Source organism: Tiliqua scincoides, chromosome 2 (assembly GCF_035046505.1).
Source record: "Tiliqua scincoides isolate rTilSci1 chromosome 2, rTilSci1.hap2, whole genome shotgun sequence".
Lineage (NCBI taxonomy): Eukaryota > Metazoa > Chordata > Lepidosauria > Squamata > Scincidae > Tiliqua > Tiliqua scincoides.
Window position 1 is genome coordinate 99462113 of NC_089822.1, and position 14960 is coordinate 99477072.

Consider the following 14960-nt stretch of genomic DNA (forward strand, 5'->3'; position numbering starts at 1 on the left):
CCGCTGCAGAATGGTAGGCGGGGGCAGGAGCGGGAAGGAGGCGTTCCAAGGAGGCTGGCGGGGGTGGAGAGAGAGCAAAGGGAGGCGTGCCGGGGGGAGGGTGGGAGGCGGATCCGTGGAGCTCCGCTCCATAGGATCCAGAGCACTTGTGGAGGGCTGCACACCCTACATGACCGTTTTTTCCTTACAATCGGCGGTAAAGTGAGTAGCCCCATTGTGGGGCTGCTTCCCTTACTCGGGGGAGGGGGACGAACATCCCCTTCTCCCGAGGCACCTCCTGCGGTAGCTTGGGAGGTGCTGCATTTGACGGCAGCCCTCCTCAGTGCTGCCGAGCCTGAGTGCCCTGGGCAGCTCAGGATTGGGCTGTTAGTTATCTATACCCTGCTTTATCTTCCTGGTGGGCATTTACAGCGGCTATTCAGACTAGCTTAGTTTTCCTTACTAATTTAGTACTGGTATTGGCATATTGGCGCATTGATGTAATAGCCAATAAGTGTTCTGCATTTAGCAAATGGCTGACAACCCAATCCTGAGCTGCGCTGGGCTGCAGCGGCGCCAAAAATGGTTGCCACCGCATCCTGTGTGCTCCAGGCAGCCACTGGCAGCTCCTTGGGCGAAGGGGACTCTTCCCCTGGGTAAGCTTTCTTCCTCTTCCCCTGGGTAAAACGAGTAGCCCTGCAATCAGGCTACTTGATTCACCACCAACCCAAATGGTGGTGGTAGATCAAGAACCTCCATGTTCGGTGGTGAGCCCAACACAGAGGCTCTGGATCCCGCCTCCCTCTCACTGGAACACCTCATCCTCTACTCGCCTCCCTCCTCCCCACCTCCCCCCACGCCTCCACTTACCTCTCCACTGCTTGGCGGCCTGCGCAACCGCCGAGTGGCAGACATCCAGTGGCAGCGCTGGCAGTAGCCCAGCACCAGCCGGTGCTCACCTGGCGGTAGGGCCCACAAATGTGCCTTATGGCATGTTTGCAACAGCGCGCGCCAGTGGTGAGCTGGTGCGCACTGTTTAGGATTGGGTCCTGGGAGAGCATGCTAATTTAGAGTGTGAGCAAAGATGGGTGAATTGTAGATAAGTCCAAAGCATGAAAAAAAAACTTTTGTGGTTTGCCACATTCATATTGATGCATGCAAACATTTAAAGTGAACTTAACCATAATAGCATAGTATCAACATTTATCTTCCAGTGTGTAATAGCTACTGTAGCCTTTGGGATGGGCATCAATAAAGCAGATATCCGGACAGTTATTCATTATGGAGCGCCAAAGGAGATGGAATCGTATTATCAGGAAATTGGAAGAGCTGGTCGTGATGGACTGCCTGCCTCTTGTTATGTATTATGGACACCAAGTGACATGAATTTCAATAGGTAAGCAGTAGAACTGGACTGTGGCAGATAAAGTTGTTGAGGTAAAGTATGTGAAACACCTTTGTTATGTGCTAGGTAAATATGTGATGGTGGTTATGGTTGTGATGTGTGAATGTCAGGCTGCAAGTTCCAATTATACAGCTGCTGCATTTGCTTTAGATAAAATTGTGTGCATAGTTGAAATTTGGAGAGTATTAGTGGAGGAATTATTGCATGGACATAGGCTGAATGGCAGAATATAAGAGGTGTCTCTTTGAGATTTGAATGTGCATTTCATACCATTTCTTTACTGACTACGTACTTAGCTTTAGTGAATTCACATTTTGTGGAAAGTCTGTGCATTACAAACATATAAATCAGTGTATTTTATATTATTTTGGAAGGGAACCAACAGAAGCTTGTAAATAATGTTTCACCTTGTGTTCTTTTTCCCCTCTTTAGACACCTGCTGAGCATGATACATAATGAAAGGTTTCGCCTGTACAAGCTGAAGATGATGGCAAAGATTGAGAAATATCTTGGCTCACACAGCTGCAGACGGAAGTGAGTGTTATAGTCTATATTTAAAAAATCCAAAACCCAGAAACTATCAAAACTGTTAAATGAACATTTTTCAGTGCTGAGTAAAGTATTTTAAAAAATGCTGCTTGAGGTCTAGTACGTTTTTTTTATTTGCATGAAGAATTCCATACTTTTGAAAAAAATACTTCTGTCTCGGGATGATTCAGGGCCAGATAATTAGCTCCCAGGTGAATAAATTAATGATGACAATTTCAGTTCATTGTTTTCTTCAATGAATTTAACATGTAAATTCTTGTTCTTTTTATTTAATTCCCAATGTTCCCCTGGGTAGAATCATCTTGTCTCATTTCGAAGACAAACAACTCCGAAAGGCCTCATCAGGCATCATGGGAACAGAAAAATGTTGTGATAATTGCAGAGCCAGGTAAATGTTCCTCCTGAAAGATTAAAGGTTTGAAGAACTATCTTCCCACAGCTTATATGACAAGTGACAATAAGTCTCTAATGGGTTTCTGCTAATGGAGCTTTCTTGAAATGTTGTTACTTTTTACAATAGTGTCGCTCTAAGATAGTATCAATTGATTGGATTGTTCTGTAACTCATAAACTGCAAGTTTGTTTTTATTATTATACACAAATCCAATGAGTTGAGGGTGCCATGCATGGGATAAATCCATTTTACCTTCATAACAACCATATGAGATGGGTAAGAGTAAGGGAGAGAGAGTAGCTTGAGGCCATGAAGTGAGCTTCATGGCTAACCAGGAATTTGAACTCTAATCTTCCTAGTTCATGCTATACTTGACCTAAAAGGCCACTTATTCAGGTTTACTCAATTAACGTCACTGAAATTCATCCTCAAAAAGTAAAGTCATAAAAAATAAAAGGAACATCTTGATATTAGAAACTGATTGTGAACATCAAGTGCTGTCACAAGCTGACTTGGCCAGTAGAGAAAAAGCACCATATATACTCGCCTATAGGTCAAAAAATTTATGGCTAAAACACAGCCTGAGATCCTGGGTCGACTTTTACTTGGGTCAATGCATTAAATGAGGCAGGATCCTCTGGGAGCTTCTGGGAAGCTTATGGAAGCTCAGCAGCTGTTTGGTGAAGTGGGGGGAGGGCATGGAAATGGGCTGAGAAGCAGGAAGCAGGTGGAGGAAAAGGAGAATTTTTACTAGTAATTACTGTATTCAGAGGCAGCCATTTTAGCCTCCAGAAAGGAAGAGAAGTGAAGGCGCTTCTGGGAATTGTAGTGTGTATGGGCTGCTGTTATGGAATGCAGCACATACTACCACAAAGCCTCCCCACAATTCCCAGAAGCCCCTTTGTCTCCATTCCTGTTTGGAAAAGGGAAATGCCTCCTTTTTCTTTAGCTGCTGCTCAGAACATTCCTGGCAAGTCATTTGCAAAGAATTTCACCCCCCCTCCCAGTTTAGGGGTCTGGTTTTAAAACCCCAGGATGGGATCCTCCTTTCCATCTGAAACAAGGTCCCAGGCTGCAATGCACAGTTGCTTAAGAGTAACACCCATGGAAAGCAGTGGCTCTGCTTCTGAGTAAAGAGGGTTGCAACTGTGCGCAGCTCAGTCCTTGTTGCTTGTCTCCCTGCTGTGAACTGAACTGCACACTCCCAATTACATGTTTTATGTTGCATGTTCTATGTAGAGCCTCTGCCTTCACACACCAGGCACCTTCAAGAAGGATTTGATGGTTCCACTGGTATGTTGCTTACAGGCACAACACTTACTCTGACAGTGTTTACACAAATGTTGTGAAGACCAGAATTTTAAAAGTTAATGTCAAAAATGCATCTAATGATCTTTTATTGTATTTTTAATTAATTAGAAACAGTACAGTTTTTAGGTAACAATTACTGGAAGGTTATTTTTCAGGATCTGGCCACTGGTAAAATCAGACAAAATTATAGTCAGACCCCCCTAAGTTTAACCCCCGACTTATCCGAGGGTCGTAGAAAATTCCATGATTTGGGGCTCAAAGCCTGCCCTTTACTTATCTGTAAGATCGACTTATAGGCGAGTATCTGCGGAATTTCATTTTTTTTGTCTTTTAATATCTCAAGCATAGAAAGACTTAACTTCCGTAGCTAGTGTGTGACCAGCCTGTACTAGGTGGTGCAGGCATTGGGGGTTTGTGGTACACCTGGGTACAATCCAGGAGGGTAGACCTGTCAATATGATAAGAAGTTAGGTCTGCATTCCTGGTAGTCCCCTTCTGTGCTCTTCTGTTGTTTGCTTCCTAACTTGGTAGACTACAGGCAAAACTGCAATGAGGGACAATGGGAACAGCATGAGTATTGCTGTGAATACTGTAGCACCACTAGCACATTGCTGGCACAATTGCCAGTTTTAACTCGACTTATAGAACACTGGGTTCTGTTCCAAAGTGTACACATAGAAAGAAGCTTCTTCACTCCCTCCTCAGCCGTATAAGCCTCTGAAACCCCTGGAAACCTTTTCTGTAGCATTTCTGGAAACTTCCAGAATAGAATTCTGTGGGGCAAAGAAGATGTGGAGATTGATAGTTACCACTCCCCGCTTTCACAAACAGAAGTGCTTTTCCTTCATGGAATAGAACAGGGGTCTCCAAACTTTTTGGCTGGAGGGCTGCATCATATGTCTGGTGGTGTTGAGGGCTGGAAAAATAAATTTAAATAAATACATTAGAGACGGAAATTAGATGAATGAATAAATGAGTGAATGGGCTCAAAGTTCAATGATTTCTCCACGCTCCAACACACACTACAGAAATAAGGAACAAATGGACCCTCATTCCCCCACCCCCAAGCATCTTAGTAAAATGGAAATAAATAAGTCTGTCCGAACACAATTCATCAAAGGATAGAGGCACAAACAACAGAGGATGGTGGGGGAAGCAAATGGAGGAGGAGGGAAGGGAAGATCTCTTGAAAAACCGGCTGAAAGTGCTTGAAAATAAGGAAGAGGGTGGGAAATGAAAGATCTCTTGAAACACCAGCCCAAAGCACTTGGAAAATAATAAAGGGGGGAAAGCAAAGATCTCTTGAGAAACCAGCCCAAAACACTTTGAAAATAACTTTGGGGGAAGAAGAAAGATTACAGGGCCTCGACAATAAGGCCAGGAGCCCTTGGAGGGCCAGAGGTTCACTGGGGGTTGCGGGCTGAATGGAGGCTTGCTGTGAGCTGCATCCGGCCTGTGGGCTGGGGTTGGGGACCCCTGGATTAGAAGATGAACACATCCTAATGACTAGAAAGGTTGGTCACTTTTGCCACAGCTGATGCATTTGTGTTGTAACTGATGCTATTGTTCACCACCAATTTTTGTCACACTACTTTTTGTGTGAACTGTTTGATATTCTACTGGGAGAATTGAACTTGTTATTGCTTGACCGTTTGGTCTTGTACTTTGAAATATAGATATTTGTAGTGATATATATGTCTTTAAAAGGATTTATATAATCCTAGCCCCTCAGTATGACATTTCCTCTTTCCATCTAAGTCCACTGAGTTGCACTTGGGATAGGGGGATGAGCCATGGTGGCTGGGGCAGCTTGGGTTGTGAGGGCCATGCCTGAACCCAATGCTTCCCCTCTTTTTCTTCAGGGTTAATGTACTGATGGTCCTCTGGTGTATGCATGTATGTATGCAGAGGGAGGGCACGCTACACCACAAAAGATACTGAACTAATGGAGGGGAAGAGAGTTTACTTTCAAAATGCCTCCAATGATGGGGTGGAGAAAGGGTCCATGGCTCTGTGTACAGAGACAAATTTCACCTTTATTGTATTCCTTCAGTGAATACAAACTATCCTGTGCCTGGGGTGAGGAGGTAATCTTGTCTCATGAATGGAGTGGGTGAACCAAATACAGCACTTTTGCTCATCGGCGCAAATGTCTGCCTTTCACTACTATGTGGGAGAAGGGGCATATTCCAAGGCACTGTGTACTTTGAAGTTTGTAGGTTTTTCCTCTTTCTTCCCAACGTACTTGCCAGTTACAACCTGTCTTTTGTCCCACAGAATATAATGGGGACTAGTGAGAATCAAGTTTGTCCCTTACCTGCTTAGACCAGCTTTTGAATGTGTTTCTTGGTCACCCTAGAATGTGACAAAGAGATGGAGCCGACCCTTAGTGGGACTAACTGCTACTTTGTTAGAAGCAAAATGCTTATCATTATGACAGGTTGGAGAGGGAAGAATCATCTATATCGCAGTTCCTCTGGGACTGTAACACATCTCTGTGCACACAAATACATACTGCGATGTCTGTGGAATGCCAGTTGGTAAGGGCTAGGCCACATGTTATTGAGGGATAAGAGCTAGTTTTGCTCTGACTTAACAGCAGTGTTCCCAAGGAAAGGGTTGTATTTTCCCCCAGTTGATCTTCACTTTGGATCATCACTGGAATGGGGGCTAAATGTGTTTCCTTTACTTTTAGGAAAATTGACTGTACTCCTGTGACTGACACAGAAGACACTTTGCAGGATTTGGGCCAGCAAGCATACCAACTGATGTCTGCAATATGTGCCTTAAATGAGAGGTTTGGCATGGTTGTTCCAGTGCTGTTTCTCAGAGGCTCTGTAAGTGACTGACTTGACGCAGATTATTACTTTGAGGGAAAGGAACTTCATTGTTGTTTTAAAACATTTTTAAAGTTCTTGTTCAGGCTCAACATTCCATTTGCATACATGAGATAAACTCATTTGTCCTGAATGAGCACAGTTGCTGTGGCCTGCTAGCTCCGAAGTTCCTAGTTCGGTTTTTTGCTCAGCCATGAACTCACCAGGTGACTTTTGGCAAGCCACCCTCTCAACCTCCCTATTGGCATAATAAAGGCCAACTTTCTGTGACATGCTATTTTTCTACATGTCAGGAGTGCTTTTGGGGGAAAACATTCAGAGATGCTGCTCCCCTATGCATCATCACCCCAGCCCCTTGGTCTTCAACCTGAACTGGTATAATCTAGGAACAGGGTCATCATTTTAGCTGCCCATTGTAGTCCTACTACTGCCCTATGGTACAGTGCTGTAGAGATTACTGAAAGATGGATGGGAAATGCTTTGAACATTTAAACAGTTCTAGATAAATGCTAAGTGTTATTACTTCTCTTAACTACTTAATCTGGAAGGCTAGTCACTCAAAGGAGGGCTGTTGTGGAGGGGAGGTACTTCAGCATTTTGTAAAATGAAGAATGTTCCATTCAGGTCCCAAAATCACTTACGAAGAAGGGCCACAAAAACATCTTTCAGCTGACTGTTCTTTAGAATGGATCAGAATTTCCTCTGTTACTTGTTTGTAATAAACTTGTTTTACAAACTTTAAAATTTAAAATTCTTGCGTCATGAGCCTGTTCATTCTTAGACATTTGCAGGGCTTTAATGTGAAAGCTGAAAATGAATTCTTATCCAGCACTGATTCATCTGTAAACTTTAATTGAACTGCTTGTGCAATTATTTTTGTGTAAAAAAGTGTTGGTGAATTTGGTCACATAGTAATATAGTTAGAAATAGTGTTTACTTTTTACAGTTAAGTAGATAACATTTTGTGAAGACATTGTTGGCCATGAACAATTATGCCACATAATTTAGAGTGAATTGTGTTATCTTCATTTGTGTTGAACCTAGCAGACTCTTTTGGTAACAAATAAGCACAGCTGTGCTCCTAGACAGGTTTCAGGTGGGCCACAGGAGAGATCAGATTTCACCTGTTGTTTGAAATTTGAGTCAGTGTTCAGTGGCGAACAAGTCCTTCTGGGAATATTCAAATTAAGAAGTTGCCTTGAAATTTTATACTAGCCCTGTTAAGAAAAAGAAAGGTTTAACAAAACTTTTAATGCGTGCCTGCTGAAATTGGAAAGAGCTGTTTCTATTTTTACACTTGCCAGGATTTCCTTTCACCTCTGCTTTGCATATTGAAGAAATTTATGTCCTGACTTTAAAAGTCCTCAAGGCATCTATGAACAAATTAATTTAAAAATAAATATTTTTTAAAAATCAATAAAAACCATAAGGCTCCAGCTCAAGGAAGGATCACATACTCTTATCATCTTTCCAAAGTGTGAATCACAGTTGTGGGTTCTCCCTCTTTGGAGTTTTCAAGCTGAGACTGGATGGCCATCTGTTAGGGATGCTGTAACTGCTTGCATGGAGCAGGAGTTTGACTAGATGACCTCCAGGGTACCTTCCAACTCTAGTATTCTATGAACTCTGCACAGGACTGTGGTTTCCGGCAACATCTCTGTCTGTCTCTCTGTCTGTCTGTCTGTCTGTCTGTGTATGAGAGAGATTCACACTTTGGAAGGATGAGAAGAGTATGCGATTCCTTGGCTATGTTGCATTTGCACTGACTTTCTGCACTTCTACAGGATACACTCTGCAACAGTGCTCTACTAAAAAGTATAGTTCAGATGTTTGCGTTTTAGATGTATGTAGTATCTTCCTTATGAATCTACTGTTTTCAGCAGGAATTGGATAAGTGGTGGAAATAAGCATGCAGGATACCTACCTAGACACATGGAGCCTTGCATAATGCTCCAAAGCACTTGAAAGTATCCTGTGGGGGGGGGATGGGACAGGGGCAGCTGGATGTGGGGGGGGGGCAGTGGCATATTGTGGACCTGTGCCCGAGGGCAGGATGGGGTCCAGATCCATTACCGCCTTGAGGAGCTTTTCAAAGAATGCAAAGGTTGCAGCAAGGCTCCAAAGGCCCCAATGCAGGCACACAAGCCTTGGTACAAAGGTGTAAGCTCTGCACATGGCTCTTTTGACAGTATCCAATGAAAAACACACACTTGTGACTTGCCGCTGCAAATAGAATAAATTAAAAGTGAGCAGTATTTAACCTTTGGAGAGTGTCCAAAAGCGTCAGGAAAGCAGCAGTATACCGCTAGTTCAGATGCAACTTTGTGCCCTGCTTCTAGCAGAAATGCTTTCTTCCCATTCCGTGAAGACATGCTGGAATTAAATGTTAAGAACATCTCCTGGTTGGGCGAGTTGTATTTCAAGAATAATGATGTTCAGGATATGAAAGGAGCATCAGAAGCAGCTCTTCTATATTCGAGATTATACTTGAATAGCTTTGTGGCAATTTTTTTTTATATTTCAGAATTCTCAGCGTCTTCCAGACAAATACCGAACTCATGCCCTCTTTGGCAGTGGAAAGGACTGGCCAGAGAACTCGTGGAAGGCACTGGGTAGACAGCTTGTTATGGAGGGCTTTCTGAAAGAGGTTTCTGGTCAAAGCAAATTTTCAACCATGTGCACGCTTAGTAAGAAGGTGAGTTTGCAACCAAAGAAGCTTCTCTACCGGATGATGATTTTTGCAACGTGTTGTTAAGTAATGCCTATTGTGTATCACAGGGCAAAGACTGGTTTTCTAAAGCAAGAAAGGAGTCTGAACGAAGGCTTCTGCTTCACTCTGAGGAACCGTACGTAAGGAAATCTCCTTTAAGGTAATTGTACCTTACTGATTTCTGGGTTACAATCATGAAACCAGAAGTGGGTTGCGATCACATTTTTTTTCAGTGTTCTGAGGTGCAGGGCCTACCTCTGCAGAGGGGACCCCAGGGCTCTCTGCACTCCTTGGAGGCTAGTGCAGACAGAGGTAAGTAAAACAAAAGCCCCTCTGATCCTGATGGCGATGCGATCCTGCTGATTACATACCACCATCTTCCTGCCACTGCAAAGACTTATTGTGATTCTCAAACTCCTGGGGAGTTTGAGCTGTCTTAGACCAATGAGCCTTACAGGGTTATTGTGTAGATAAAATGTGTAGATATCTATAGCTATGTGTAGATAAAATAAGGAAGGAACCCAAGTCTAACCTGAGCTTCTTAGAAAGAAAACAAACATATGTTACACTTTGAATTAACATTTGAGTTTTTGTATTCTGCAAAAGTAATTTTTGAAAATGTGTTATTTTGGCCTATTTTTGAGCTATATGAATGACTGTTGCCAAGGCTGTGTTCTTTTTTTTCATGTCTTTCCAGCTATAAACAAACCCTTCCGGATACAGGGCATTTCTCCAATACTTCATTACCTAAGATAACACCAGAAAAGCAGGTCTGTATTTCAGAAAAATAATATCAGTTTCATTTTGTTTATCTAGTCAAAGTCAGTAGCTTATTTTGATGAGCTTCTAGGCAAGCAGAGGCTATATGTCATGGAGCAGCAGGGTCATATCTGGACCACTAGGCATAACCTCTACCCTTGTAGAATGCCACCCAAGATGGTCCAGGCTGTACTTTGAAATCTGAAGCTACTTGCAATCAAACTTCAGTGGTCCATGAAGTATGGTGCTGCAAAATTGTGGGCTATAGATCTTGTTTGTTCCTCTGTTTTTGCATGGTGGTGGAAAAAATTATGTGGTGTCTAAAATGCATTCAACAGATACATGTATCTCATGATTTCCATTATCACTATTCTCTGTTTAGTACTAGGGTAGGGTGGTCCTAGATGTGTGCCAGATTAACAACTTAACTTTATTTTCACTGAGACATTTTGTTTGTTTATATTGGAGCACAAAGAATGGAATACTTTTCTGCTGACTGGTTTAGAGCAATAGTTTTCAAGCAATATTCTGAAGAATCCTGGGGTTCCTCAGTGAGAATGTTGGTAATAATATACAGGCTTCCTTGAAAGACAGCTTGCCAACTGTCAATGTCTTCTTGCAGTACACAGTCCCCTAGGAATGTTTCACATGTTCTATGGTGCATTCTTGGGTGGATCCAACATAGTGTGCATGCAGAGAGAGAGAGAAAGAGAGAACACAATGTTGGCACTCTTCCCAACATCTTCTACTATTCACAGGGGTTCCACGGTAGATAAGTCTATATTGAAAGGATTTCCCGAAGTTAGGAAGGTTTGAAAGCAGTTTGTTTTTAGCTTCATAATGCTCCAAACAGTATTCTATTAAGGATTTTCTGATACTAAAAGTGTTATTGGAATGAGATTTATTCAGTTAAACTCTGGATAGCACCCAAAGTTGCTTTGCTCTAAAAGTCCTTGCTTCAGGGAATGCTACCCCTTGAAAATTAGTGCTGCTATTTTAAAAAGTAAAAGAGCCTCTTACTATTGATATTTGTTCAAGCAAATTTTGAAATGCGTATTAATTTTCTGTTATGATTTTGTGTTATTGAAGCGGACATCTTTGCATGAAATGTTTTCCTATAAAGAAGCACGTAAAGTCTCCGGAGAGAGTATTCTGTCAGATAAAAGGTGGGATTCCTAAAGTTATTTTTTGCCTTTCCGTATCTCCATGTTTCTTTTTCCAGTTACCATATCATTTCTTGGGAGAAGAAATTGGTTGGGCACAGTGGCATAGCAAGCAGGAGTGTCACATGAGGCCCAGCCAAGATGGCGGCCCCCACCTCTTAGCTTTTGGATCCCAGTCAGGGATCATGTAGAAACACTAAGGTGGCAGCACAAAGAAGAGGGATGTGAGAAAGGAGGTGGTGGCAGCACAACTGCCTCACCACTCCCCTTCCTTCTCCTTCTTCACATCCCCCTTCTTTGCACTACTGCTGCTTAGTGTTTTGGCAGCTTCCAGTCCGGAAGCTGCTGAAACGCTAAACAGTGATGGCGGTGGGATTGCTCAGTTGCCCCTTCTTCCTCCTTTGAAGGCACTCATTGAACAACCAAAGGAGGAGGAATGGGGGGTGGCGGTCAGATTGCATGGCTGCTGCATCCTCCTCTTCTGGGAGAACCTAGAAGTGATGTTGCAATATTGTGTGATGTTGTGTGATCAGGTTCCAGGGCACCCACCTATGCTGCTGGTTGGGCAACAAATGGGTTATTCAATTTAAAACAAAAAAGCATTTTTTGCATTTTCCTATGCATGTCTACTCAGAAGTAAGTCACACTGAGTTCAATTTGACTTACTCCTAAATGTGCATAGGATTGTAGACTTAATGGGTTAATCTGCTTTTTAAATGTTTATCAACTAAATAGATGCATATTACTAAAAGTTCAGAATAGCTGCATTATGAGAGATGGAAGAAAGTGTAATATAACCCGAATAAGCAAATGTTGCCTTTTCCTTCCAATGATAAATGGTATCATGAAGATTCTTTTCATTTCATGTCACAGTAATGCAACAGAACCAAAATGATCTAAAAAAATCATCAACTGCAGCTCCAAATTTTTGAAATATGTTCTTTCTGATTAAGCATCAAAACTTTAGCTTGCTTGATCTACTAATTACAGCTTCAGCAATAAGCAGATTGTGATGTCTTGGTAGGATGTTTATCTCTTGTCTACTGAATGTGGAAACAGGCAGCAGCACAGCATGAGAAAGGCAGGCAGGAGTGTGGACCTGAATCTAAACCACAATCAGGTCCCTCCTTCTGCTTATGTAACTTGTGATTCCTGTACCATAGGATAGACTCACATGGATTGCACAATATGGTAGGGCTCTAGATTTTTAGCTTCTTGACCAGTAAAATTTGCAGGGACTTACAGGTCAAGCATGATATTTGAAGAGTACATTTTTTTTTTAATCAGGTATAAGGCAATAATGGCTGAACAAAAATTAGAATTATTTTTTCTTTGATAGTTCCACATTCCAGTTGCCAGCTGAACCACTTCCTATTTTCTTGAATTCTATAAAACCTGCTCCAAGAGAGGAGGAATCTCCAAGAGAGAAGGAATTGCAGGTTGGTAGGTCATTTGAAGTGATTCAGTAGTTGATTTTATGTCCTGGATAAAATGGTGGAAAGAAACAATAATTTCTTGGATCACAAACAAACCAGGTGCTTGCATGGTCTCTTTCTCTCTCCTCCTCCCTCCCTTTTCCTTCTTTCTTCATACACCTGGTGGAATTCAAAGCTTCTTTGCTTGTTAACCACAATTTCTGTGGCTTCCAAACTGTGAAACAGTTTTAAGTGATTTCTACCAATCAGGATCTGAAAAAGTCAAACTTAACTTTTTAATATGTGTACAAGAAAATTGCACAATATTATATTCAGTAAAGTGAACATTCCATGGTATCTAAACATAACTACTCCCATCTATAAATACCATCTTAAAAGAAACATTGCCTCCTAAATGAAACAGTAGGGAGAATATCACTTCTCAGATAGTGCTTGCCTTCTGTGGCTTTTGTAAGTATAGTTTTAAAAATACTGAAAGAATTTAACAAATGCACTTACTTGAGGGCATCTTTTAAATCAAACAACAAGTTTTTAATAAGTGACTATAAACATTACACCTACAGTGTTTACCAATATGTACTTGGTTTGTCTCCATCAATATCATCAAATGTGACTCATTCACATAAAATTATTAAAAATAATAATTTTTAATAAAAATAATGTTTTTGTCTTTAACAGACAGCACTGTATGGTAAATTAGTTTCAGCCAGACAGCAACTAGCTAATGAGAAGGACATCCCGCCAGTTTTACTTGCAACAAACAAAGTGCTGGTTGATATGACCAAGATAAGGTAAGTCTTTTTCAATTTAAATTACTAAACCTGCAGCCCAACCAGTGTTGACGCAGCAGGGCCAGATGGCCGAAGCTATTTCCAGCACTTTCAGCAGGTTGGAGGTCTCATGTTGAGCCCCAGCCTGCACTATGGGGCAACTTGGATCTGCGCAAGCAAAGTTGCTGGTGGAATTCTAAGAAGCCCTGTATAGGGCTTTTAGGCCCAGGAGGGGGAATAGGATGCAGTGTAGGCCAGTGTCACTGATCCCACCCCCAGGCCTGAACTGCCCCTGTTCTTCCCTCTCCCCGCCCCTGCACTACTTGGAACTTATCTGCTCTGTTGGGTGCTGCTCTAGGATGCAGCTTTGGTGAGACAGCACAGGCCTTCCTGCTGGCACAGCCTACTTGCTGGATGCTGCAGACATGCTTTACGGCACACCTGTGGCACTCTGGGACAGCGCAGCAGTTGCTAGCACTAGGAAAGAATAGGATTGCGCTATTAAGCTGATGGCTTTTAATTTTTGCTAATGTGTCCAGTGGGGGTGGGGAATAGGAAGTGACTTCTGAGTAAACTTGCAAAGAATTGCTCTGTTCTGTTAAGACAAAGAGTAACACAGATGGCTTAAGAAATTATAATGCGCCTTTTCTATGCTGCCAGGATAACAATAAGTTACAACTGAAGAAAAAAACAGATCCAGTGTCCATGCTAGAATGGTTATTAAGGTTTGACATGTGGTATATCTGATTAAAGCTGCAATCCTGTACACCAGGGGTGCTCACACTTTTTTGGCTGGAGAGCTACTTTGAAACCCAGCAAGGCCCGGAGATCTACCAGAGTTCTTTTACAATGTTCGTGCCATCATAGCATATAACATTTATGTGTACAATGTATGTTGGTGTACCTTGCATAACCGCATGAGCCAATATTGCACAACACAACATAATTAACTATAAACATTTTTTGTAATTACTTGAGTTTACTTTGATGACTTGCACTGAAGTGAATTAGCCAAGGATGCATAGTCCGGACAGTAGCTGCTGACAGCCAGCCTCAAGCACACTTCCAAATGTTCATCAGTCATGGTGGAATGGTACTTGGACTTAATGATCTTCATGTAGGAAAAGGCTGACTCATATAAATAAGTGGAGCCCTTCCTGCCTCAGGTGCTCTTATAACCCTGAGGGCCCTATTGCCTTCAAGCGGCTGCAGCTGTGCAGCACACTCTGCTGGATGCCCAGGCCTTACCCTTAAACTGCTGACATCACATCTACCTCCTCACCAGATCTTCCTGGATTCCAGTACAAGTGGGGGGGGAGGGGGAGCAGATCTCTATACAGACCAGTGCAAAAACAGGGGAAAGGTGTGGGGGAGGGAAGATCTCTGTATAGACATCACAGCAAGACCAGTGCAAAACCCCTTGCACACAGAACCAACAGATGGAAGTTGGGGGGGGGGGCAGATCTCCATACATACCAGTGCAAAAACAGGGGAAAGGTAAGTCAGCCCCAGTAGAGTCAATGGGGCTCACTCCCAGGGATGCGTGGACGGGAGAAAAGCCTGCCATCGGCTCCTCTCCCAGGGAGGAGCCTGCCAGGTGCTCACTCCCTGGGCTCCCTAGGCTTACTCCCTAGGCTCCCTGGGCTCC

General features: G+C 42.6%; 1 protein-coding gene across 1 annotated transcript in view; it reads left to right on the forward strand.

Annotated features, from left to right (window-relative positions):
• The window catches only part of WRN (WRN RecQ like helicase), a 69561-nt gene that overhangs the window by 39476 nt on the left and 15125 nt on the right, over positions 1–14960 (forward strand). Inside the window, exons 20-29 of the mRNA XM_066615108.1 lie at positions 1194–1375; positions 1817–1918; positions 2229–2321; positions 6333–6474; positions 8999–9169; positions 9253–9344; positions 9882–9954; positions 11033–11109; positions 12446–12545; positions 13221–13333. Of these exons, the coding sequence (XP_066471205.1) occupies positions 1194–1375; positions 1817–1918; positions 2229–2321; positions 6333–6474; positions 8999–9169; positions 9253–9344; positions 9882–9954; positions 11033–11109; positions 12446–12545; positions 13221–13333 (1145 nt within the window). The remainder of the gene's footprint in view (positions 1–1193; positions 1376–1816; positions 1919–2228; positions 2322–6332; positions 6475–8998; positions 9170–9252; positions 9345–9881; positions 9955–11032; positions 11110–12445; positions 12546–13220; positions 13334–14960) is intronic.